The sequence below is a fragment of the Colletotrichum phormii genome, assembly GCF_030913505.1.
Source record: "Colletotrichum phormii strain CBS 102054 chromosome Unknown BDP81scaffold_1, whole genome shotgun sequence".
Taxonomy (NCBI): domain Eukaryota; kingdom Fungi; phylum Ascomycota; class Sordariomycetes; order Glomerellales; family Glomerellaceae; genus Colletotrichum; species Colletotrichum phormii.
In genome coordinates, this window is record NW_026851443.1 from 3384675 (window position 1) to 3406550 (window position 21876).

Genomic DNA, 21876 nt, shown 5'->3' on the forward strand with positions numbered 1-21876 from the left:
GTCGGCCATCGTACTTCCCGAGAGTACTTAGATTGATAGAAAGGAGAGGATTCTGCTATCGATCGTGAAGTCACGTGGGTTGAAGAACGGTTGCAGCCTTGAAGTAAATTTCAAAATGGGCTTTGGACAAAGAAGGTCCGAATGGTGCTTCTAGGAAAAGTAAAAGGAGGCAGGAAACGGTTCGAGGGAGTTTACGTTGTACGAAGAAGGGTTTGAGAAGACGTGAGAGAAGTATGAAGAATTGGAAGATCGTATCTGGCGATCAGGCTGTGTTAGATAAAGAGGCTGTGCTCTTGGACAGCGAGGCTATGTGTGATTGGTTGTGGATGAGAGATGTGAGTATGTGTGAGGGAGAAGTTGGATAGCGGGTGTGGGAGAGAAGTGGAAGTACCTTATGTGTGGGGGAGAAGTGGAAGTGTGTGTGGGAGAAGTGAGAGTGTGTGCAAGAGAGAAGTGCGATTGCGGAAGAAAGCCTCTTTTTAATACCCTCCGATGTGGGGGGATAAGGGCAACTTCAAGAAGGAACGAAGAAGTAGTGGGAAGTCCAAAGGCAGGATCGCAGTGCGAAGAAGAAGGAGCGGGGAACAGACCGCAGAGCTAAAGGCAGGATCGCACTGCGAACTGAAGAAGGTGCGAAGAAGGGACCGCAGGTCTCAAGGCAGGATCGCAATGCGAACTGAAGAAGGAGCTAAGAAGGGTTCGAAAGTTCGAAGGCAGCAGAAGAGCAATGTGAGGAAGGAGCCAAGAAGAAGCAGCAGGTTCCAGTGGGCTACGAGGGTAATTTATCGAACAGTGAGGAAGGTTCGGCTGGGTCCAATAGTTGTGAGTGATTCACGGGGAAAGAACGACGAACGCTAGCGTCGCACGTTTAGAAGGTGCGAATGATTCACTGCCCGAAGAAAATTTTTCTTCGTCTCAGGCATGTGGAAAGGATTGAAGAGAAGGAGCAACCAAGTGTGTTCATGTAAGGCAGATGAGGAGTATTGTGAGAGGTTCTATATGTCTCTCGTTGTTTCTAGCATATGATTGTTTCAGCTCGAAATTGTCCCCGTTTGATTCCCTTGTTGGGAGACCGAGTACAATGGTCAGGCATCCATCGAGTCTGTCAATCGTGAAGTCGAAAAGAGAACAGCACAGGTGTCGAATCTACACCAGACATCCCGTGCTTCTTGGCGGGGCATATGGCATAACATGGAATACGTAAGTGTCGGCTAACATGGGAGAGGCCAGCTCGATCATTGAGGGCATTCAGACCACTATGTAGCCACTCTAGTCTAGTAAAAGCGAGGAATGATAAACAATTTCGTGGCCGTGGCATTCTAGAAACTGCTTACTATCAATGTTGAGTGGAAGAAATCTCGCTGGCACAAATACCGGCAGCCATGATGGCTGGCTATGGGAATCATGATTCAATAAACGCCATTGCTCCCTGCGGACTTCTCATCCTCCATAGATAGGGGTTGCCTCGGAGACAATTATAGTGTCGCGGAGCCATCGTGGAGCCGGAGACAGTGGGTTCCACCATGTTAGAAGTGTTGGCGTAGGTACTGAGAAGGAGGAGGGTGCTTGAGGTGCAGCTCTGAGATAGCACTAAGGCTGCAGGAGAACCGTGATCAACTGCAAGGCTTGGACTCCAGGTACGGAGGTGCAGTAATACAACATCTGCCTGTGGAGAAATGTGCCCTAATGATAAAAATAAGCTGCGTGAAATCGGGCAGGGGGCGGTTGTCAGATAAACCGGTGACGAGGCAGATTGAGGCATGCAATCTACTCGCAGTCAAAAGACTAGCTCTATATACATTTAACTTCACACGTAGACCGAATGGGAACGGAAGGGGTGTAGAACGAATGCAACTTAAGATGGGAAGAAGGGGTGGATTCTAGCTGGTCTCTTTTTCCTACGTCACTTTCGCGAGAGGAACGCTGTTCTTCCATCGAGACATGGGGTATATCTTGAAGATCAAGGTCCGAGTGAAAAGTCCAGGGAAAGGGTCGGCACTTTTCAGAAACTTAAGGTAAGATGTAGTTGAGATCGCCTCAGAGATTTGAAAAAATCTAGAAGCAGCTGGAGCGATGAAGACCACACCCTTGAGGGTCATTGTAGGTAGGTAGTCCGGGGAAAACTGGAGTCATCTGAAAGCAATTGCTGGGTAGGCGGCGTGCAGCAAAGCAGGTCCCAATCAGCTTGGCGAGGGCACTACATCATCGTACTGTGACATTGCTTCTAATAAGCAGTAATTGCGGCTGAAAACAATGATATCCCGCCACGAAAAGCAACAGCACATGTATATTACCTAAGGGAAGTGAAGCCATCAGGTCAGGCTTGCAAAAATCGGCCAAGTCCCAACAGATTTGTGGAAGCCAAACTTCGACTCAACCACCTTAACAGCCTTTTTACTGCCCCGCTCTTGGCTACCTGTGCAACGTCGTCACCCAAGCTGTTCCGCGATATTGTTTCCCGAGAGGAACGTGAGATTGTCAGGTGAGGTTTTGAGGCAGTCAACCGCTGGGAGAGGAACCATAGCCGGTCCGAGTCACGACGGGAGAATCATGGTCGTCGTTTGGCGCGGAGGTCGGCGGGTGACAGAGGTCACGACCCACTCTGTGACATTCGGTGGAGGTTGAGAATCCGGGGCGGGAGTGAGATTCCGCGCCGGAGATCTAATGAATTGACTTCCGGGGTGCGACTGGGGATGCGGGCCAAAAAGACCTGGCCAATCTGAGGTGGTCGGCACAGATGAGTGTTTGCTTTGTCATCGGAAGAATTTCGGTTGGTCGGAATTGTTTTTACCTTGGTAATTCGGTTCTCTGGTGGCTGACATAATGAAACGGGCGACGCACCAAACACTCAATCGCCAACCAAGGCACAGGAGCCGGCTAGCCCTCTCACCTTCTGCAGCCGGTAAATCCACAGCCACTGTCTGCTCGGCCAAATTCTGGGCCCTGGACCCCTTGAAATCGACGGGGGTCATGAGTAGCGAAGGTTCGGCGACGTGAAGCTCAGAGAATGGGCGAACCAATCTAGCGACTGGGGTAAGGTGTGGGCGCTACCACCATCGGCTGCTGGCAACGGATCTTGTCCAAGGTCAGCCACAGTTAACGTCCTAACAGTCCGGGGACCTGATGCTCATCGCAGGATCTACACCAAATGACGCCGGCGGGTACGCGGAATGACTCGACCTCCTGGAGAGTGCGGGAAGATGCCGCACTATCTGTTGCCTCTGCCGAGGTGTGACAAGTACGTGGGGGAAGCTATGCTTCTCCAAGTCTTGGTTCTTGCTGCTTCTGGCTGTGAGGAGGAGCAGAGTGGCAGAGCAGCAGGGCCGAAGAGACCGGGGGGGGGGGGGGGCCGTCACCGGGGGCAGAGGCGCAACGCAATAGAGAGATCTAAACTCTGTTCCCGCCCCGGTCGGTCCCCTTTGCTGTCATTTTCCTTTCGAACCAAACGGCTTGCTCGGCAATTGAGCTACAGCTATCCACCGAGCCTCGTGCGCAACTTGACATCATTCAAAAGTCCGAACCTCCCCGAACCTTTTCTCTCAGTGACGCTTCACGCTTCACGCTTCACATCTCAACGACGAACCTACTGCGCGCGCGGCAACTAGACACGACTCTGAACGCGTGAACACGGAGCTTCTCACTTGCTATCCCCATTCGTCTCTCCTTCTCCTTCGCTCAAGATGGTCTTCACTTCGCCAAACTGGGTTCCTCAATTGCCCATCGGTAGGATACTCCCTTCGGGCCCTCGGGCCCTCGCCCAACGTTTTGCCGCGACCAGCGCTCACTAAAACACCACAGATCCTCCGGATTCAATTACAATCCAAGAGTTCATGAGCAACGAGAAGTACGGTCGCTATGCCCTCAAGGAATCCAGAAGCCCGTACACCTGCGGCCTGACCGGCAAGTCATACTCGGCATCCGAGGTGAGGGAACGAACAGACTTTTTGGCGAGAGGAATCTCCAAGAAGCTCGAGTTCGGCCCAAACGAGGGTACTGAGTGGGAGAAGGTCGTCTGCCTCTACTCCCTTAACACAGTGAGTAGCATTGGCGCCCCAATAACCCAATTTCCACGAGACTAAACAAGTGCATAGATCGATTACATCCCCTTCACCCATGCGATTCATCGGTTGTCGGGTATCGTTACTCCCGCCAGTGCCGCGTACTCAGCTCAAGAGTTGGAGCACCAGCTGCTGTCGTCCAATTCGAAAGCTGTCTTTACCTGCATTTCGCTGCTTGAAACTGCGCTCAAGGCCGCGAAGGCCGCAAAAATCCCCAACGACCGCATCTTCCTGCTGCCGGTACCGGGCGCCGATCAAAAAACACCCTATGTTACTGTCGATGACTTGATCCAAGAGGGCAAGGCTCTGCCGGAGCTGGAACCTCTCAAGTGGGTCACGGGACAGGGAGCACGCCAGGTTGCTTACCTGTGCTACTCGAGCGGCACTTCGGGTCTGCCTGTGAGTAATTCTGATTCCTAGTGGCCATGGGGCCCGTGTCTGGAGATTTGTAGACTGACGTGTCTGCAGAAAGCTGTAATGATCTCGCACAGGAACGTTATCGCCAACGTCCTGCAATTCACAACATACGAAACCGTTGCGAGGAGAAAGCTTGGTGTAAGGACACAAGCGACCCTCGGTCTTCTCCCCTTCAGTCACATTTACGGCCTGGTTGTCATTGCTCACTGCGGCACTTGGCGCGGCGACGGGATCATTGTCCTGCCCAAGTTTGAGCTGAAGCAGTTCCTCGATGCCGTACAGCGCTTCAAGATCAACTGCCTCCCGGTTGTAAGTTCCCATTTGCGGTATTGCGAGCATGACACACCCTCTAACGCACGCAGGTCCCGCCAATTGTCATCCAAGTCATCCGCAACCAAGATCTTTGCAACAAATACGACCTTACCAACGTGCGCTGGGTATACACAGGTGCGGCGCCTCTTGGCGCAGAAACCGTGGAGGATCTCAAGAAGCAGTACCCCAAGTGGCACGTGGGCCAAGGATACGGTAAGCTTTTGTTTGCACCATTTGCTTGGCCATGTTTACTAAGAAAACTCCAGGCATGACCGAAACTAGCACTGTCGTCTGCACAACCTCGGAGATCGACATCGACGTCGGATCATCAGGCTCCCTCGTCTCCGGCGCACGCGGCAAGATCGTCAATCCCACGACGGGCGTTGAGATCACAGAGTACAACACCCCCGGCGAGCTCCTGGTGCAGTCACCCTCCGTCGTGCTGGGCTACCTGCACAACGAAAAGGCCAACGCCGAGACGTTTGTATGGCACGACGATGGCCGCTGGATCAAGACAGGCGATGAGGTCCTCGTCCGCAAGTCGGCGGAGGGCAACGAGCACCTCGTCATCGTTGACCGTATCAAGGAGCTCATCAAGGTCAAGGGCCACCAGGTCGCCCCTGCCGAGCTCGAGGCGCACTTGCTCACCCACCCAGCCGTGTCCGACACGGCTGTCATCCAAGTGCCCGACGAGCGCGCCGGCGAGGTGCCCAAGGCGTACGTGGTCCGCGCCGCGGCCTATGCCTCCAAACCCGAGGCTGAGGTATCGGCCGAGATTTGCAAGTACGTCGAGGAGCACAAGGCGCGGCACAAGTGGCTCAAGGGCGGCGTCGAGTTTGTCGATGTCATCCCCAAGAGCCCCAGCGGCAAGATCCTGCGCCGTCTCCTCCGCGACCGCGAAAAGGAGGCCCGGAGATCCAAGGGTGCCAAGCTTTGAAGTATATATGTATGTACTTGTGTGTGCGTTTACGGACTAGGGAGTACGACATTTGGTCTAGTGTTTAGAAGGGTTGGATTGATGTGATGCTGGGTATTAGATGATCGTTCGGGATGTGCGTTATGCTACGAAAATGCACGAAATGCTTATATTTAGCGTCTTCTGTACATCAATCAGGATGCTGGTTATTTTTGCTGAATACGAGTTCAGATAGGTTGACTCCGAAACGAGTGACGTCTGAGCCCCTGCTGTCGTCTTTGTGAAAGTCTAACGCGAACTGAACAAATGTCGAAGAAACATGTGCCATTTTGGCTTCCGTCCTAAGTTACTTGACTACGAACCCCCCGATTTCAAAAGCATGCCGTTCAACCTAATGTCCTTCAGTATCTGCTGCAAACTTAGAAGAAGCACCAATCACGTGTCCCTCGCACCTAGAAAGGCTGCCAGAGATCCAGAGTGAATGATCCTGACTTGCCAAACCCTCATCGGCTAACCCCCCTGAAGAGCCTCAATGCTTAGTCGCACTTAAGCATCTCTTAGCGCAACCGGGGATCCAAAACAACCAAGCCTCCCAACGTCGCAGAAACCCCATCAAACAAGCCCTTCGCCTCTGGTAACTGACAAGTGGACCTAGAACTGGAACTTTTTGGAAATTCCCATGGAAGCATTTCGCCGTGGCAAACCAATTTCCTCTAATTCGCTGTCACACACGGGAAGATCAGGAAAATAATCTGTAATTCATGGCTCCTCCCGAGTGGGAGACGACCACCCCTCTTCCCCCCGGACCGGGGTCTGAGGCGACAGCCCGAGCGGGTGTGCCTTGCGGCTCGCAGGGGTGGACCCGGCGCCCGGGGTCGGTTTCGAGTTTCGCTTGCAGGTCTGGACGACCACTGGCCAGAAACCTCAAACGCTCTGCGACACCTTGTTGCACAACTTGCGCCCTGGATGGCTCTGCTCCCGAGTCGGGAGAGACAGCGCCAAGCGAAACAGTTGTCGAGCTTCTCACTGGCAATCCCTCCCTTCTCATACACACCTTAGTTGCATGGTTGCGTAACTTGCGTATGCCCAGAGAGGCGCTCTTTTGGTGCTATTGTCCCGGACAACCTAGTTCCATGTCGAACGCAATTGACCAGTCCTGTTGTTCCCCCTTCCTCCCCTGGCACGTTGAAGATCGAAAGCCACTCCCGTCCTTTAAGTCTTTGACTAATGAGACTACACGTCTACAAAGCCGGAAGAGGCGATCAGACCCAGACTGACTTGTCCCAACTCTCACACACAACCGAGTCCAGGCGAAACAGAGACAACACAAGCTTATCCCCTCCCTTCTTTTTCGTCTCTCCATTTTGCAAGTCTTGGGATGGTTCGCTTCGCGGGTGGCCTGTATGGCTCCGCTGGCTGGCTGGCTGGCTGGCTGACTGTTGATACGTCTTTTCCCCATGTTTAGTCTGAAGACGGGGTGGGGGGCTTCGGCTTGAACCCATGTAGAGAGCCCAAAAGGAGACGGGATAGAGCCAGTCACGATGGCTGGCCAGTGCAGAAGCGAAGGCGAGAGGGAAGAGAGAGAAGCCGTTGGTTGTCATTTCGGACGGTGAGACCGTGAGTGAGAGAGAGACAGAGAGGGTATTGATACCCATGACCATGGATGGGATGGTCGATGCTCATGCAGCAAACGGTTCTTTAAGATAAACCTTAACCTGCCACCCCATCCTGTGCCTTTGGGTTTCTTCTTCCCCTTTCCTCTTCTGCTTCCCCGGGTTTCTGGGAAATTCCGAATTCTGTTTCTTTACCAAGAATTTCTTCCAAGACATTTTTGATCTTCGTGAGAGAGCGACGCGCCGCAAGCTTGGCAGCTATACCTTCCATTCTCTAATTTTCCGTCTTTAATATCGACTCTTCTTTCTTCTTCTCTCCTTCACTTCGACACCCAGGATGTTGACCGTCCGCTCCCTCGTCGCCGCCCTCGCGGTGGTCCTCAGCTTGCTGAGCGTCGTCCACGGCGCGCCTCAGCCCCAAAACAGGAAAGGAAATGGAAACCGAGGCGGGAACGGAAATGGCCGCGCCAACAGCCAGACGTCGCAGCAGCAGGCCGCGGCAGTGCCCCAGGGCATCTCACAAGCGACTGACGGATCGATGATCCTGGACATGACCGCGAACGTCAAGTAAGTCCCTCGCTACTCTTATTCTACTCCTGGTGGTCATGAACTAACACGGCACTCTCTCTCTCTCTCTCTCTCAGCGGCCTCGACCTCCGCTTCAAAATCAGCGGCCCAGCCGAACAATTCACCGCCGCCTCCGGCGTCCCCGGCGCCGCAGCCCAACCAGGTGCCCAGGGCACCCTCGGCCTCAACGTCCTCCTCCACGGCGACGGCGGCCAATCCTTCTTCGACATGCCCAACCAGGGCGTCCAAAAGAACCTCGCCGGCGTCGCCGTCCTCGCCCCGGACCCGAACCTCTTCTGGGGCGGCGGCCAGGGCCTCCAGCGCACCGACGGCGTAGCCCACTCCCAGGCCGTCAACGACCTCGTCCAGAAGACGCTGCCGCAGATGATGGCCTTTAACCAGTCCAACGTCTTCTTCACCGGCGTCTCGGGCGGGTCGCTGATGTTGTCCGGCTTCTTCATGCCCGCGCACATGCAGAATTTCGCGGGCAACGGTGTGCTGTTGAACTGTGGCGGTCTCCCGCCGCAGGTCGACGTCGTCGACGCCAAGGCTGTTGCGGGAACGAGAATTCATTTCCAGAGCACGCTGCAGGAACTCTCCAACCTGCAAGAGGCGATCCCGGCGTCCGTCAAGGCGTACGAAAAGATTGCGACGGATGCCGGGCTCAGCACCGACCAGGTCAACGCCAAGCAGACGGTCAACAACTCGCCCAACGGCGGGCACTGCGCCTTCGACGAGCAGGGGTTCGTGTCGGGTATTCAGCTTGTTGCGAACAACTACGCGGCCATCATGCAGGGCGGTAACGGCGAGGTGCAGGGGATTGGTAATGTCTTGACTGGTGTAACTGGCAATGAGAACTTGCAGTTTACTGGGTCGAGCAGGATGAGGCGGAACATGATCGGTTGAAAAGGACTGCGTCTAGTTCTGGCGGCCGTCTTGGGGAAAGCACAATGTTGATACCACGCCCTCTCAGGAAAGATATATCAAAAAATGAGATTCAATTTCAGCTGTTACTTTGCCGTCAAAATGAGGAGGCCTCCGTTGGTATAATTAATTGGATTCTCGTATCAAATATGAAATGGTTGAAAACAAAAACCTTCATCATCCAAGAACTGGGCTCTCTGGTCTCGCAGAGCTATTCTTCTCCGTAACCCCTTCAACATGCTGGCTATCCGGGACCGAGAGCTCCTGAGCAGGAACTTCGTTTGCAGTCATCTCGGACGCAGGGCTCATAGGCAGTGGCGAAATCGGGTACGATCCTTCGAGCTCCATGATGATTCGATGCGGGATACAATCCGAATGGAGCTGTGGCTTTTCATATTCCTCTTGGCCGTAGCCCCCGCGGCCAGTGCCACTAGTACCAACATCAGTCGCCATTGACTCCTCTTTATCAACCACCCGTTGCCTCCGTCGCCTCAGAAACCAAAGCGCGCCGAGGACGAGCATAATCGCTGTGATCACGCCAATGACTGGTCCCGCTATCCACGCCGAGTTCCCTGGTATCGGCCCTGTTTGTCACCCAATTAGCGTCACCATCGTATGAACAAGACTCTTCCCAAAAGGCACCAACCTGTATCTCCTGTCCCAGGTCCCTTTGACGTCTCTGATGGAACCCCCCAGGTTGACGTGCTACCCGTCGCAGTGCTATATGTCCCCTTGAACTCCGTCGCCGTGATCGTCTGGATGTTTCCCGGCACCACGTTGCCATACCAATCTGTAAGGGATCCCCAATACGCGCGGGTGACGGTAGTCAATTGTGAAGGTGCGTACGTCCAGTCCGAAGGTCTGCCGCTGCAATAGTCACGGTAGTCTTTGAATTTCGGCTCAATCTCCTCGGGTATGTAGGTTTTTGCAATGTCCAGTGTGTCGTATAAACAATCTATACACGCTTCGTACTCTGTCTGAAAGTACGCGTCTTTGTGGCAGATCAGTGGCTGTTTGCCGACTGCCTGTATGTAGAGATAGAGGGCCTCTAAGACGCACTTGTGGTCAGTCGCTGGCCGCAATTCCACGCCGATAGATCGAGAAACTTAGTAAAGGGAATGCGTACCGAAACGTTTGAAGCAAGGTTCTGCTGGATCTGACATGTAAAAGGAACCTCCGCTCGAACCGGTCGCCGTCATTGATTCCGTCCTAATTAACCAGAGCGTCGTCGGAGCCCGCGACGTGATCGTTGGAGCTGACATCTCCAGTCGAGTAAAAGTGCCCGATTAAATCAGGTCATTGGCGTCTCTTATTTGATGTGGTGTAAGTTATGAGGGTTCTTCCCCCGCAAAAAGGAGCGTCAGACGTGAAAGATGCTGACAAGCTTCAATGTACGGGAGCCATTGGGCTGACTTTATATGGCCGCGAACGCCACGCCATGTCAGAGTAATCGGTTCCGCTGCAGAGATGTTTGCCCTTCTTGGCAACGGGTATGAGCCGCGCAACGGGAGTCCGTGATCTCCGGTGCGGCCAGTCCGTAAGCATGATCCCGCAGGCCGAATGGGATGATGCGAGTGCGTGTAATGGATGGTAAGCGCCCAATGAGAGCGTGCCGTCATGCAGTGTTACTCGACGAGAGTGTGTTTCGTGGTGATGGCCGTACGATGGCTCGTCTTACGTGGTGTCCGGGGTACTCTACTCAGTTACCCGTGGAAAGGTACGAAGTGACCATAAACTGGAGGAAGATTGGGCCGCTTGATGGTTTTGGTCGACTTACATCGATGTTTGCTGGACTTTTGAGAACGACACGGGTAGCTGCGATGTGTATGGAACGAAAACTAACCATGGTTGGAAAGAGTGGCACGAAGTTCTTCGCCTCTCCTCATGCTGCCCGGCATGCTCCTTTCCTCCATCCCTCATGTACCGCTACTTCCCCTTGCCTCGAGTGGTTGTATGTCCTCACGCTGTTCAACCACGCCCCCAGGCATCTCTGCAATTTCGCGACTGTGCGAAGCCAGCATTTCTTGCGCAGCGATTTCGTTCGCGCTCATCTCCGGTAATAGGTCCGGATATGAACCCTCGAGCTCCATGGAAGGCTTTGGAGGTAGACATTCGGAATGATGCCTTGACATACTCCTCGTCTCCCTCCCTCGTTTCCCCGTTAGCTGCAAGTGGCTGAGTGGTCTGTCGCCTTTGACGTCTGACGAACCAGAAACCAGCAATGAGAGCAAGGACCGCGATACAGCCAATAACTGGACCGGATATCCAGCCTCTACTGGTGACTGGGGGCAATTCTTATCTTCTGGTTAATGTTGAGGTTTTCATCTAGATTGTTCAAGTGGTCACGAACCTGCAGATTCCCTTCCTGTTGGTATTGTACTTTGCAACGAAGTAGACGAAGAAATACTTGACGTAGTCAGGGATTGAGCTATAGCGCTCATAATCGTTGATGTCTGGATGATTGTCACAAGATCGTCGTTTAGGGCTGTGAGAGTGATAGCGTATGTGACGATAGAGTAGGTGGTTTCTGAGCCTGAGCAGAATTCCAGGTAGAATTCAAACTTATGTCCGAAGTAACTCTCAAAATCACCTCCGCTTTCGTTTTCTTGAAGGCACTGCCGACATGTATTGAGCATTTCATTAAAGTATGAGGCTTGCTCGCATAAAGAGGGATCGTTCTCGTGTGCCTGTACCATCAAATAGGCACTGTCTGTATGCGATGCCATTAGTCATGTAGCACACTTGAGCGAGGGCCTAAAGAGGTAACTCACTACAGGAACCGTAACAAGCAGCTGGGAATGGGGTTCTCGTTCCCGTTGACGATGGTTGCGCGGTAGTGGTTGAAGTTGGTAGAATGGTGGTAAGTAGCGATGTTGAACCGGCCTCCATTGGCCTTACTGACGTATCTGCCATTGTCTATTTTCTGATGTGAATTATTCGATGGAGTCCATGGGACCTTCTGCCAAAGTGTACGAGACTTCTTTGCTGTTTTGAGGGAAGCCTTCTGTTGAAGAGTCAGGCGGGGAACTAATCGGCATCAACCAATTTATATGGGTGCGCACTTTTCGAGCGGAGGGATGTCACACTGCAGTCACATTATCGTCTTGGCAAGTCTCTAGCTGCTCTTTGAGGTAACGATAACACTAACACATCGATCCTCTTGAGCCAATGGACCTTTTAACATACTCAAATATCCGGCTGTGTAGAATAGAGCCTGGACACAGACTGTGTGACACGTGTGGCACCCAAAAAGAACTTGGCACTGTTGATAGTTCTCGGATGGCTATGGTCTTGGACGGTACGGTCTTCATTGAGCGTCTTATGTGTCATATACCTGTTCCCAAAGGAATATCATTGGCAGCGAGCTATACTCTGGACGCAGTCCTCGTTCTTCCGCAGTCTGCTTAATGTGGTGTGGCAGCTGCCACCTCCTTGACCAAGTTCAGATCAGAATGCAGCGTTATAGATACTCGAGGAGCCCGTGGTATCATCAAATAGTTTTCAGAATTTCTTGCAATTATTATGTTCTTGGACGCGGTCCCTCGCAGTATCTACCCTCTGACATTTGACACGCTGCCGCAACGTGAACATTGTCCGCTGCCTGATCCAAACTCCACAATCGATCTACCATTTCAAAGCCACAGCCATTCATTCAGCCAAAGTAATGGAGTTGACCATTCTTGCGACAATAATCATAGACCTTTGAGGTCCATTCGGCATCGTGCTGTTGCTGGTCGTGGCCCCGTTTCTTCGTCATGCCCTCATGCATGAGAATCATCTCTCCAATCCGAGCTCTGGACAGCATCACGCACAAACGCTTTGGGTCGTCGAGGAAGCCAGCGCTTCTCGTTCTGACCGTGTCGACAAACACAAAGTCTGCCTCATGTCCTTGAGCAGAGTCCACAGTGCGGGCTTCGAGAGCATTGAATCTTAGCTCTACATCCATCCTTCCACGGAAGTGAGGCGGAAGGGTCTTGATGAACTGTCTGTACCGAACCAACGCAGCCTTGTACGGGGTGATGATCAAGATTCGTCCAGGTTGATCAGGCTTGTCAATCTGCTTGAAATCGGCGTGTCTGAGCAACTCAAAGCAGCGCTGCTTGATAAAGTTCTCGTGAACCTGGTTGTAGAAGCTAGACCTGTCCTTCATCTCCCTAGAGTATCGTAGGTTCAGTAGGATTCGAGGTACAGTGCATTCCTGGCCCCTGGTGAATTGACCAAGCCATCTTTGCATGTGCCGTACGGGTTCAGAGAAACGCTCAGCTTCGGGAATTCCTGACGTTAGTTGCCCATCGTAGAACAGCTCTGACGCCAAGGCTTGGAGGTCTCCATACATTCCTAGACGCCGTTAGCTATCTTGTCAAACCAACATTAGAGTACAATACTTACGGTGGCTAATTAGAAGCTTGCTCTTCAAAGCCCCGGCGAGATCCGCTCTTTCCATGGTGCTAATCATGAGTTGCTTTGCATAGACATTCTCGTTCTCTATACCCTTGCCGCCTTCAACGAAGGGTCTGGTTTGTCGGGTATCGCCGGTGAGAATGAACGCACACGGCGAGTACAACGCAATCGGGATGAGAGTTGTCAGTTCTCTTGCATGAGCAGCCTCATCGAGGAACACGATGTCCGGATGGAAGCTTTTGCTCAGGTACCCAGACGCTCCTACAGGAGTTGTCGCGATGAAGTCGGCATCTCCAATAACGGAGAGATAGAGTCTGGCCACACGAGCCTTGAGCTCTCTTGCCGTTTTCTTGGTCTTAACCGCACCGTTCAAGAGCTTATCGAGTATCTTTGTTAAAGACTTGAATCTTGTCCGGTCGGCATCGTACAGCTCCCAAGCAGTCTCATCCAAAGATGGCGCTCGATCGCCACGTGCTTCCTTGGGAGAAGGAGTACCGCTCAGTAGACCAGTAGAAGCACGGGCTTGTCTGAGGAATCCAGCAGTGAAGTCAGGCTCGTCATCCTCACTTGCCAAGGGTGCTGGGTGAAGCTTTGCACTGCTTCGCATCTCGCGAGCGCAGCCGCGGACCCTGATCACTGACTTATTGATTCCGGCTTTCTTCAACGTTGAGTATACCCTGTCTGCTGCATCGTCACAGGGATAGTTGACGTCGAGAAGATACAAAATCTTGACCGGCTTGCGTATCTTCTTGCCATCGTCGCGCACAAGATTGCGAGACTGAGACACTGCCATGGCAGAGATGAAGGCATTCAACGCTGTCTTTCCTGCACCAGGACAACCGAGAATGATCGCGAGTCCCGCAGGAACTCGACGGAGCTGCTCATACACACTCTTGTGGTCCGAGTTAAGTCGGCTGTAGACTGACTTTAGGTAGGCGTTCGAATGGCGCGAAGGGTTGTCCATATGTGGAATCTTGTCAAACATGTTGACGTAGAAACTTGGCTCTTTCCGGAAATCCAGCAAGTACTCGAAGGTTCCAATGGTGTTTTCCGACAATTCGTTTCCCTCCTTCTTCGGCTGGGTCAAGATGCTCAAGGCCGTCAATTCAGCTTCATATGTGACAGGATTCTGGTCGACCCGAAGGCTGATCTCAGCAGCATTTTGAAAACTGAGAGGTGTTGGGCCAAGAATGTAATCTGTGTCCTGCGTGACCGCAATAGACAAGAGAGGGTGGTACTGTTCCTTCGTGACCGGGTCGGCGACGTATTCCATGGTCACATTGAAAGCTGCCAGCAAAGAATACTGGTACATCTCCGGGATCGTCTCGTACGGGTTGGGAATCCGCTGCGCTGGCAGAGTTCCAGGGTTGTATTTCTTGCCCCTGCAAATGAAATCTCGTTTGAACGAGATGTTGCACATGTCGCCCTCATCAGGGAAGTAGCGTTGCGGCGTCGAGGGTAGTTCTGCAAGAACGATCCACTGCCTTTGCAGGTCTGACGCGATGAGGGAGTATGGTCCTGGCACGGGCGCAATGACCCAGGCGTATCTGGTTTCAGGCGTCTCATTGAAGCGCTTGATCGCAGATGCCTCGTTGGACATCTCTATGATGGTGCCTTCACGATGGACTCGGGCGAACTCATGTGCGCTGTTGAAAGAGTGAACCATTCGGCGGCCGCAGTCTCTGTCAGACAGCTCCAGCTAGTAGAGTTAGTTTCAGGAAGAAAAACACGGGTATGGAATGAAAGGAGAAGACTTACAATCTTCTTCGGCGTGGGGAATGTATGGGTTTCTTCGCCAATGGCAGCAGTGACATCCACGGCTTGCTCAAGCTGATCATGGACAAGGGAAGTCTGGACGTCGTCGATGGGCCCGCAGCCTACATTCCAGGTCGCGTAAAGCATCTGTTTGTTGTCAGCGAGAGTTGGTCAACGGCAGCACAAGTGCTGGAATAACTGACTTTGGTATGTCGCCTCGAGGGATGCGCAATGGTGCCAAGCCGACAACCTATGGAGGGTGAAAGCGCCGCGAAGGCACTAGGTGGTAGGCCGAAAGCCGTATTTGCGCAGCTTTCTATCTCGTACCCGACAAATTCTTGTGAATTGTGTACAAGACGGAAGGGTATGGGTGCGTGAGCAGGAAAGGAGGAGTAGGCCGCGATATTTTGACGGAGTGAGGACCGTCGCGAAGATTGGAAGAGGCGAAAAGTCGAAGTGCTCGACCAGAATTCCAGACTGTGGGTAGGTAGGTGTCTGGTAGACGTAGTCGACCTGACGAGACCTGAATGATATGGAAGGGAAAGAGGAAAGTCCAGGTAAGTGGTAGGAAATAAGTACCTGGTGAGGGAAAGGCGGGAAGGTGCCGACCTTTTCACAGAAGGCAGCAGCGACCTGAGATGAAGTTGAGGTCGGGCTCACCTTCCGTGAGTGAATCAGTGGTGATTCACCTCACGTGAGTATACCTGCCCCTCGTAAGAGCATTGCAGATTGTTGGGCAGAATATATGAAGGAATACACAGCTGGGACAGCATTCCTCTTCAAGGTAAGGTAGAGTGGCATCGAGAATCGGGAAACGGGACGGCTCGATGAGCCTGGGAACGTGTTGAGGTTCTGTACGCACGATAACACGCCCAGCAACATACAGTCTTCCTGGAGATGAGACATCTGTAAGTCGTTCCATGCATGCTTGACCAAAACTCTGGCCCTGCTTATGATCCAATGGGCTGAGCCAGAGAGGTCAAATAGTGGTCAAAAGAAGCGTCGATGATTACCATGGAGGAAGCTGACGACTGGTGTTTATTTGGTAAACAGAGTCAACTCGAGTACACACACAGATGGGAAGGTAAGTTGACACTATTACTAGAATACTGAACAACTTGTTCTTGTATACGTATCTCAGCAATGGACTGTTGTCAACATATAGACAGATACTGGCTGGCTGCCTATCAAAGTACGAACACTCAGCAACCATTCGAGCCATGCGAGAGATACGCAAGCAGAATATAAGATAGTGTCCTACGAGCTGTCTGTCTCTCTTTCCCGTGGCTTGTGACTAGATTGAAGCGAAGAAGGTCGTAGGTATTGAACAAACCTAGCATGTCATTATGGCAATTGCAGTATAGGAAAGGAAGGAGGAGCTTCATTATCGTGTCTCGAGTCTTGCCTGAAGCACACCAAAGGCTAAGCAAGCGGAGCTCGTACGTGATACGAATGTGTGTCCAAGTGGTTTGTTCATCCATCGCCTGGTCGATCATGTCGTGTTGTTGAAGTCGGACATGTGGAGGTATGTGGGGGTTTCCGAGGTTGGCAATTTCGACATCGGTACCTTGCCTCGGTGAAGCAGACTCTGGGTTGGCCACTGGGTCTGAACTACCTAGAACCATCGACACTTGGGAAGAGAGAGCCTCAACTTGAATAGGTACGCGTTAGCTGTACAGATATCAAATGCCAAGCATGTTTTGATTCTTCCGACGGTTGTTCATCCTGGTTAAGCACGATGATTGCCCTTGTCATATCGAAGTCATCTCATCGTCGGCGGAAAGTAACCGCTGGACCGGGTCTCGTGGGCTATTTTAGCCCAAGACCTTGTCGCAGAATTAGCACCAATTCGAGCGTGCAGGATCCGCCACGACAGGGGTCCAGCCGACACCAGGACTCTAGGAGCAGGTCCCTGGAATACCATTCCCCAGTGCCCAGCCAGAGGAGCAAGTCCAGCCGGGGCGTAAGGGTGATGCTGTCAGTTGCTGGATCGTAAACGCAGGACGCCGAACTGCGGCACGAGCTTCGATGTTATGCCGTCCAATGCCGCTTCGGCAAGATGGGAATCTCCTTCACCTTAGCTTTAAGAAGAGCATTGGAGGATGAAACCAGTCAACGTCAGACGTCCGACGTCAATGTGAGCGAATTTGTGTACGAAGGACGGGTTCTGGCGCCGGCACGTCGGTTTGACGGATTGAGATCATCTCCGCTGGCAGTCCTTGCCGACCTGAAAGTTCCTAACGGTGATGGAGATCTACCCCACCAGCTAAGGGCTTCTTCATTCCTTACGACCCAGCAAACAGGGGCAGAGGCACGAGATGGCTGCCCCCCCATCGCTGGCCGCGGGATTAGGTAGGAGTGGCAGGGACCAGTGGTGGTCACTGGTGGCGGCGAAACGGCGCGAATGATGGAGCGTTGTGATTCTGGTCTAGGAAATGGGCCCAGCTTGTCGGGCGGTCGCTGTTAACTTTCGAGTTCAAGTTCCCTGCGACCAAGACACGGAGACACCAAGGGTCGTGGAGAGGCCGTGTGGCGGGGCAGTGAAGCTTTACGAAAATACGATTGGTCTGTTCTGGCCAAAGCGCCAGTACTGCGGGGCCAAATTTTGGTAGCGAGCGACCTGCACGTGGGCGCAATTTTGATCAGGTACCGGTATTTCCACCCTCTGTCAGCAGCTGGATATAAGTACCCCGAAAGTATTCCGTACCTTTACCCGACTGAGCCACAGACGAGCCAAAGTACTCCCTTAATCTGCAGGTAAACGTGGAGGCGGGAGGCAACCCAGTCCAACCTTCCTTGATCCACAGACTGCAAGTCCACTCCAACTCACTCTCTCTCTCTCTCCCAGGCTCCCACCCCGTACTCCCGTACTCTCCTGCGCCCGCTTGCTGAGCGCACCTGCTTCTGGGTGAGGCTGAACCACCATTGCACCGGCCTAATTAATCCAACTGCCCCCATTACGGTGCTGACTTTAACTGCACTTCATCCGCTTCCTCTCTCGTGGGCTCATCGCCATCGCGGCGACTGCTCGTCCACACACAACGTCGTCTCAACAAAACATACCATCTGGACTGCCTTTATACTCAACTCACAGGCGACGCAGCGTCTATAGCTCGCCTTCTCACTTCGCGCCCGCCACCGTCAACGTCATCCGAGTGTCTCAGGTCTCTTTGGGGGAGGTTCATGTGGTGCAGCGAGTGCTGACGCGTGGTTGCCGAAAATGGCTCCTCCAGCAGCTTCGTCTGAGGGTATTACTGCCCAATCAGACCTTGGCGAATCTGACGACAGTTCATCCTTCTTAAAACGCTCGATTGACATGAACCGACTGAAGCCAAGACGGGAGATGTTATCCCTCACCAACCGCGCGACACTAGAGCACCGCTCATTATCAGGAGGAGGAGTTGCTGGAGTCGTTATTGGTGTCATTGTCGCCGTCTTCCTCGTCGGTGTTTGCGCCTACCCATTTATCGTTCGGAGGAGAAGAGCTAGGAGAAATGAATTGCCCGAACGCCTCGACACGGAAACGGCCTTCGTCCCCGGGCCTATGGGTCCTCCAGGACAGGCGCCGGCGCCCGGACCCGGACCCGGAATCAACAGCCGTCTTTCTTCAGAAAATTCCTTTGGAAACAAGGCCGACACCCTGAGGGGTACAGAGAGACAGTCTACCAAGGACACGACCCTATCATCTCACAACGGCACCGACCGTCCTCCCAGCGATGAAGTGAGCAACCAGCACCAGCGTGGCTTCACCGGCGACAGCACTCATCCACCTAGTGTCACGACGAGACGCGGCACCACCGAGTACTCTTTTGGACATGCGCCCACATGGAACAGCGACTCGTCCTATCCATGGACCCCCGTGGGTGTCGAGCTGGTTGCCACTCGAGCCGATGGCATGGACTACACCGAAGCCAATCATGGACATAGCGCGACCTACTACAGCCCGACGATTCCTTCCGAGGCCTTTGGCATGGTCACGCCGCCTCCGACCGACGAGCCTCAAAGTCGCGCGGCACTTCCTAGACGGTCAAGCTCCCGAGGAAGCTCGTTCAAGCTCAACCTAGCAAGCATAATACGTCGCACGAGCACCAAGGAGTCAGCAACCGTTCGCTCAAAGGGTCACCTGTCGCAGCCCGTTCTTAGCGAAACACTATCAGAATCTCCCACCGAGTTTACCGGTCCATCTTTCGGAACCGCTCAGCTGGATTCACCCATTCACCTACCTGTTAGCCCCATGTCGGAGCCTGAGGACCCTGGCCACGCTTCGGAGCTGGAAAAGAAAAGAGCAGCCAAGCCGACTGAATCCCCTCCTTTTCTTCCTCCGGCTGTACCGGCTCCTGGGACTGTGAATCCAATGGACATCATGGCACCGTCAAATCCGACAGAGCACAAGTGGAACACGAACCAGCAGCTGTTCAATATCGCGCATCCGCCCCCTAAGCCGCCTGTCGACACTCCAAAGCCAATATCAGAACCGCCGCAAGCAACTCAAGCTCTTACGCCACAATCACCGGAACAATCATACGAACAGCAGGAACAGTATATTCTCCAGCAACAGCAGCAGCAGCAGCAGCAACAGGAACTTCAACGTCAGCAGCAAGAAGCAAATGGACCATCAAAGTTATATGGGAACGAACAATACCAGGCGATCAACTGGAACCTCACAAATGGTAGCCATGCAAACGGCGCTATTCCAGATGTACAGATGAACGGTGTCGCGCAACTACCCGATCCCACCCACCTCATGCCTGATCAACATAATCAACATAACCAGCACTACCTCGATGGCGAAATGACCGACCCATCTGATCACTCCCCGCCGGTAGCTGGACAAGCTAGTTCCGGCCCATCTTACCAAAGCACGCCAAACACCCAAATCGACAGCAGTCCGTCTCCTCGATCAGATGGCAGCTCGGATATCCGCAATAGCACTTCACCGTATCCAGGAATGCAGCCATCCCCTCGGACCTTTATTTGCGATGAATGTGGCAGGTTTTTCGACCAAGTTCATAAGCTGAAGTAAGTCGATGTATGGAGATTGGGTCGGCACATTATACTAACAGATCTAGTCACCACAAACGGTACCATGAGAGACCTCATGAATGTGCCCATCCGAACTGCGGAAAGAGATTCGGTACTAAGACACATCTGGATCGTCACATCAACGATAAACACAAGAAGACGAAGAAGTTTCATTGCACCGTCAGCACTTGCCCCTATTCCAAGGCGGGAGGCAAGTCATTCCCCAGAAAGGACAACTGGAGACGGCATATGATGAATATCCATCAAGTCACGCCAATGGCCGACCCGGAACCCGACATCGTCGACGAGAATATGGGAGGAACATAAGGGTGCGTTGCGAATAAGGTTCTCTACACGCAAACACAGTGCCACCGACTCAGGGGGTAAAGGGGCAAGATCGCCCCACAGACGAGGGAACGCTTGGGAAGTGGTCTATCGAAATGACAGACAAGGGACTTGCAAGCGATTTCGGCCCTTGCTCTTAGTGGTCGCAGAACTGGAAGTGAATGAGGGGGGTACGGCTGCTTAAACAAGGCACCCTCTGACAGGAGTCATTTCCCATCGGGCCTAGCGACGGCTCGAGACATCATTCGTTTTGTTATTGCCAATGGGCAATGTGTTACATACATCATGGTTGCCTCTTGAGGATGGAGTCAAAACAGGGAGGCAACACAGGTACATTCTTTTATCGGGTGCTGCCATAGCAGCAGTCGGGCGTTTGGAGGCTCACGGAGATTGCCGCCAGGGTAAATACTGTAGAACAAGGCCAAAAAGCATCACGGGAGGGCGTGTTTGCATAGGAAACCTCTTTTAACTCAAATCTTTGATTAAAGATCTCACAAGCTTCTTCTGCTGATCGATTGTGAGACCGCGCTGGTCCGTCTCCTGGATCGCCCTTCCCACCGCGATGATGATCTTGGTGCTCTCGCTGTTGACCCAGATCTTGCCATTGCGACCGACGGCCGTCTCGAAGGCCGCGCCCGTGGCACCCAGCTCCTCCAGCACGACGAGATCCGTCGTCTTTGGCATGAGCAGACGCCGCGACATGCCTAGTGAGATGTCGAAGAGCATGCCGCCCACGAGGGGCCCCAGGCCGTCGCTCTTGCCGGTGGATTGGTAGACGCATTCGAGCTCGGGGTCCATGTGCTTGTTCGCCAGGGTGACGCGGGCGTAGACGAGGGCGCCGGCTGCTAATTGGGGGCGGGTCTTTTTGGACGCGCCTTCGAAGGAGAGTTGGGGAAGCATTGCGGGTGTTGAGTAGTCGGCGAGGAGGACGTAGTAGAGTTCGGCGGCGGTGCGCTGGACGGTGCCGACGACGAGGTCGCCTACGGCGGGTATATACTGTTTGGGATCATTTGTTAACTTCTTGTTTATTATTCCTTGGAGCCAAAATGGCAGCATTGATATGGATGTATCGTACCCTTCCACTTGTCTGCTCAACCCATATTGAGTTCTTCTTGCAATCTGTGACGAGCTTGCCGGCGATGGTGGGCACTATTTGTCTGGGAGGAACATGTCGGAGACCAGGACCGAGGCGCAGGGGAAGTTTCTGATGCGAGGGGATGAGGGAGTCGTCGATCACGTCGCCGGGGAGGACGTAAGGGCCGACGGAGGCCATGGTTGAGTTTTCGTTCTTCGGGAGGCGAGTTTAGGTTGTGATGTTGAATTGAAGTTGTCAAAGAGGAATAGGACGCCAAGTACTTTTTTCCCGCCTTCTGCGCCGCCGTTCTGCTTGCTTGGTACCAACTCGATTTCAGCCTTGCAGCAGCAGCGGTCACTGAATGTCGAAAGCTTCGGCGGGGCACCTTCGTGTGTGCGGCGCTGCGCGCCCAGCGAATTGAATTTGATTGGAATACGGCTGGTGGGACATGTGTGGAGAACCAAAGTGCCC

At 53.2% G+C, this 21876-nt stretch overlaps 7 protein-coding genes across 7 annotated transcripts; 3 read left to right on the forward strand and 4 right to left on the reverse strand.

Annotated features, from left to right (window-relative positions):
- Window positions 1-2203: 2203 nt before the first annotated feature.
- Window positions 2204-2906, reverse strand: BDP81DRAFT_414154 (uncharacterized protein). Its single transcript, XM_060589342.1, has 2 exons — window positions 2792-2906; window positions 2204-2719 (listed from the first exon to the last, which is right to left on the reverse strand). The coding sequence occupies exons 1-2, from the start codon at window positions 2820-2822 to the stop codon at window positions 2535-2537; spliced, it is 216 nt and encodes a 71-aa protein (XP_060452137.1). The 5' UTR covers window positions 2823-2906; the 3' UTR covers window positions 2204-2534.
- Window positions 2907-3347: 441 nt separating this feature from the next.
- Window positions 3348-6044, forward strand: BDP81DRAFT_363963 (AMP-binding enzyme). The gene is made up of 6 exons (XM_060586480.1): window positions 3348-3723; window positions 3799-4034; window positions 4092-4457; window positions 4527-4784; window positions 4838-5000; window positions 5054-6044. The coding sequence occupies exons 1-6, from the start codon at window positions 3681-3683 to the stop codon at window positions 5722-5724; spliced, it is 1737 nt and encodes a 578-aa protein (XP_060452138.1). The 5' UTR covers window positions 3348-3680; the 3' UTR covers window positions 5725-6044.
- A 1311-nt stretch (window positions 6045-7355) lies between these two features.
- On the forward strand, window positions 7356-8919 carry BDP81DRAFT_467468 (uncharacterized protein). Its single transcript, XM_060594457.1, has 2 exons — window positions 7356-7883; window positions 7961-8919. The coding sequence occupies exons 1-2, from the start codon at window positions 7654-7656 to the stop codon at window positions 8787-8789; spliced, it is 1059 nt and encodes a 352-aa protein (XP_060452139.1). The 5' UTR covers window positions 7356-7653; the 3' UTR covers window positions 8790-8919.
- A 65-nt stretch (window positions 8920-8984) lies between these two features.
- Window positions 8985-10006, reverse strand: BDP81DRAFT_388936 (uncharacterized protein; the record flags this gene model as incomplete). Its single annotated transcript, XM_060587192.1, has 3 exons — window positions 8985-9391; window positions 9454-9855; window positions 9934-10006. 3 exons carry the CDS (start codon window positions 10004-10006, stop codon window positions 8985-8987), a joined length of 882 nt encoding a protein of 293 aa, XP_060452140.1.
- A 2453-nt stretch (window positions 10007-12459) lies between these two features.
- Window positions 12460-14808, reverse strand: BDP81DRAFT_363967 (P-loop containing nucleoside triphosphate hydrolase protein; the record flags this gene model as incomplete). The annotated part of the gene is made up of 2 exons (XM_060586481.1): window positions 12460-13145; window positions 13197-14808. The coding sequence occupies 2 exons, from the start codon at window positions 14806-14808 to the stop codon at window positions 12460-12462; spliced, it is 2298 nt and encodes a 765-aa protein (XP_060452141.1).
- Window positions 14809-18183: 3375 nt separating this feature from the next.
- BDP81DRAFT_444692 (uncharacterized protein) lies at window positions 18184-20312 on the forward strand (the record flags this gene model as incomplete). Its single annotated transcript, XM_060591867.1, has 2 exons — window positions 18184-19982; window positions 20033-20312. 2 exons carry the CDS (start codon window positions 18184-18186, stop codon window positions 20310-20312), a joined length of 2079 nt encoding a protein of 692 aa, XP_060452142.1.
- Window positions 20313-20795: 483 nt separating this feature from the next.
- BDP81DRAFT_444693 (exosome complex exonuclease RRP40) lies at window positions 20796-21603 on the reverse strand (the record flags this gene model as incomplete). The annotated part of the gene is made up of 2 exons (XM_060591868.1): window positions 20796-21326; window positions 21406-21603. The coding sequence occupies 2 exons, from the start codon at window positions 21601-21603 to the stop codon at window positions 20796-20798; spliced, it is 729 nt and encodes a 242-aa protein (XP_060452143.1).
- Between the last annotated feature and the right edge of the window lie 273 nt (window positions 21604-21876).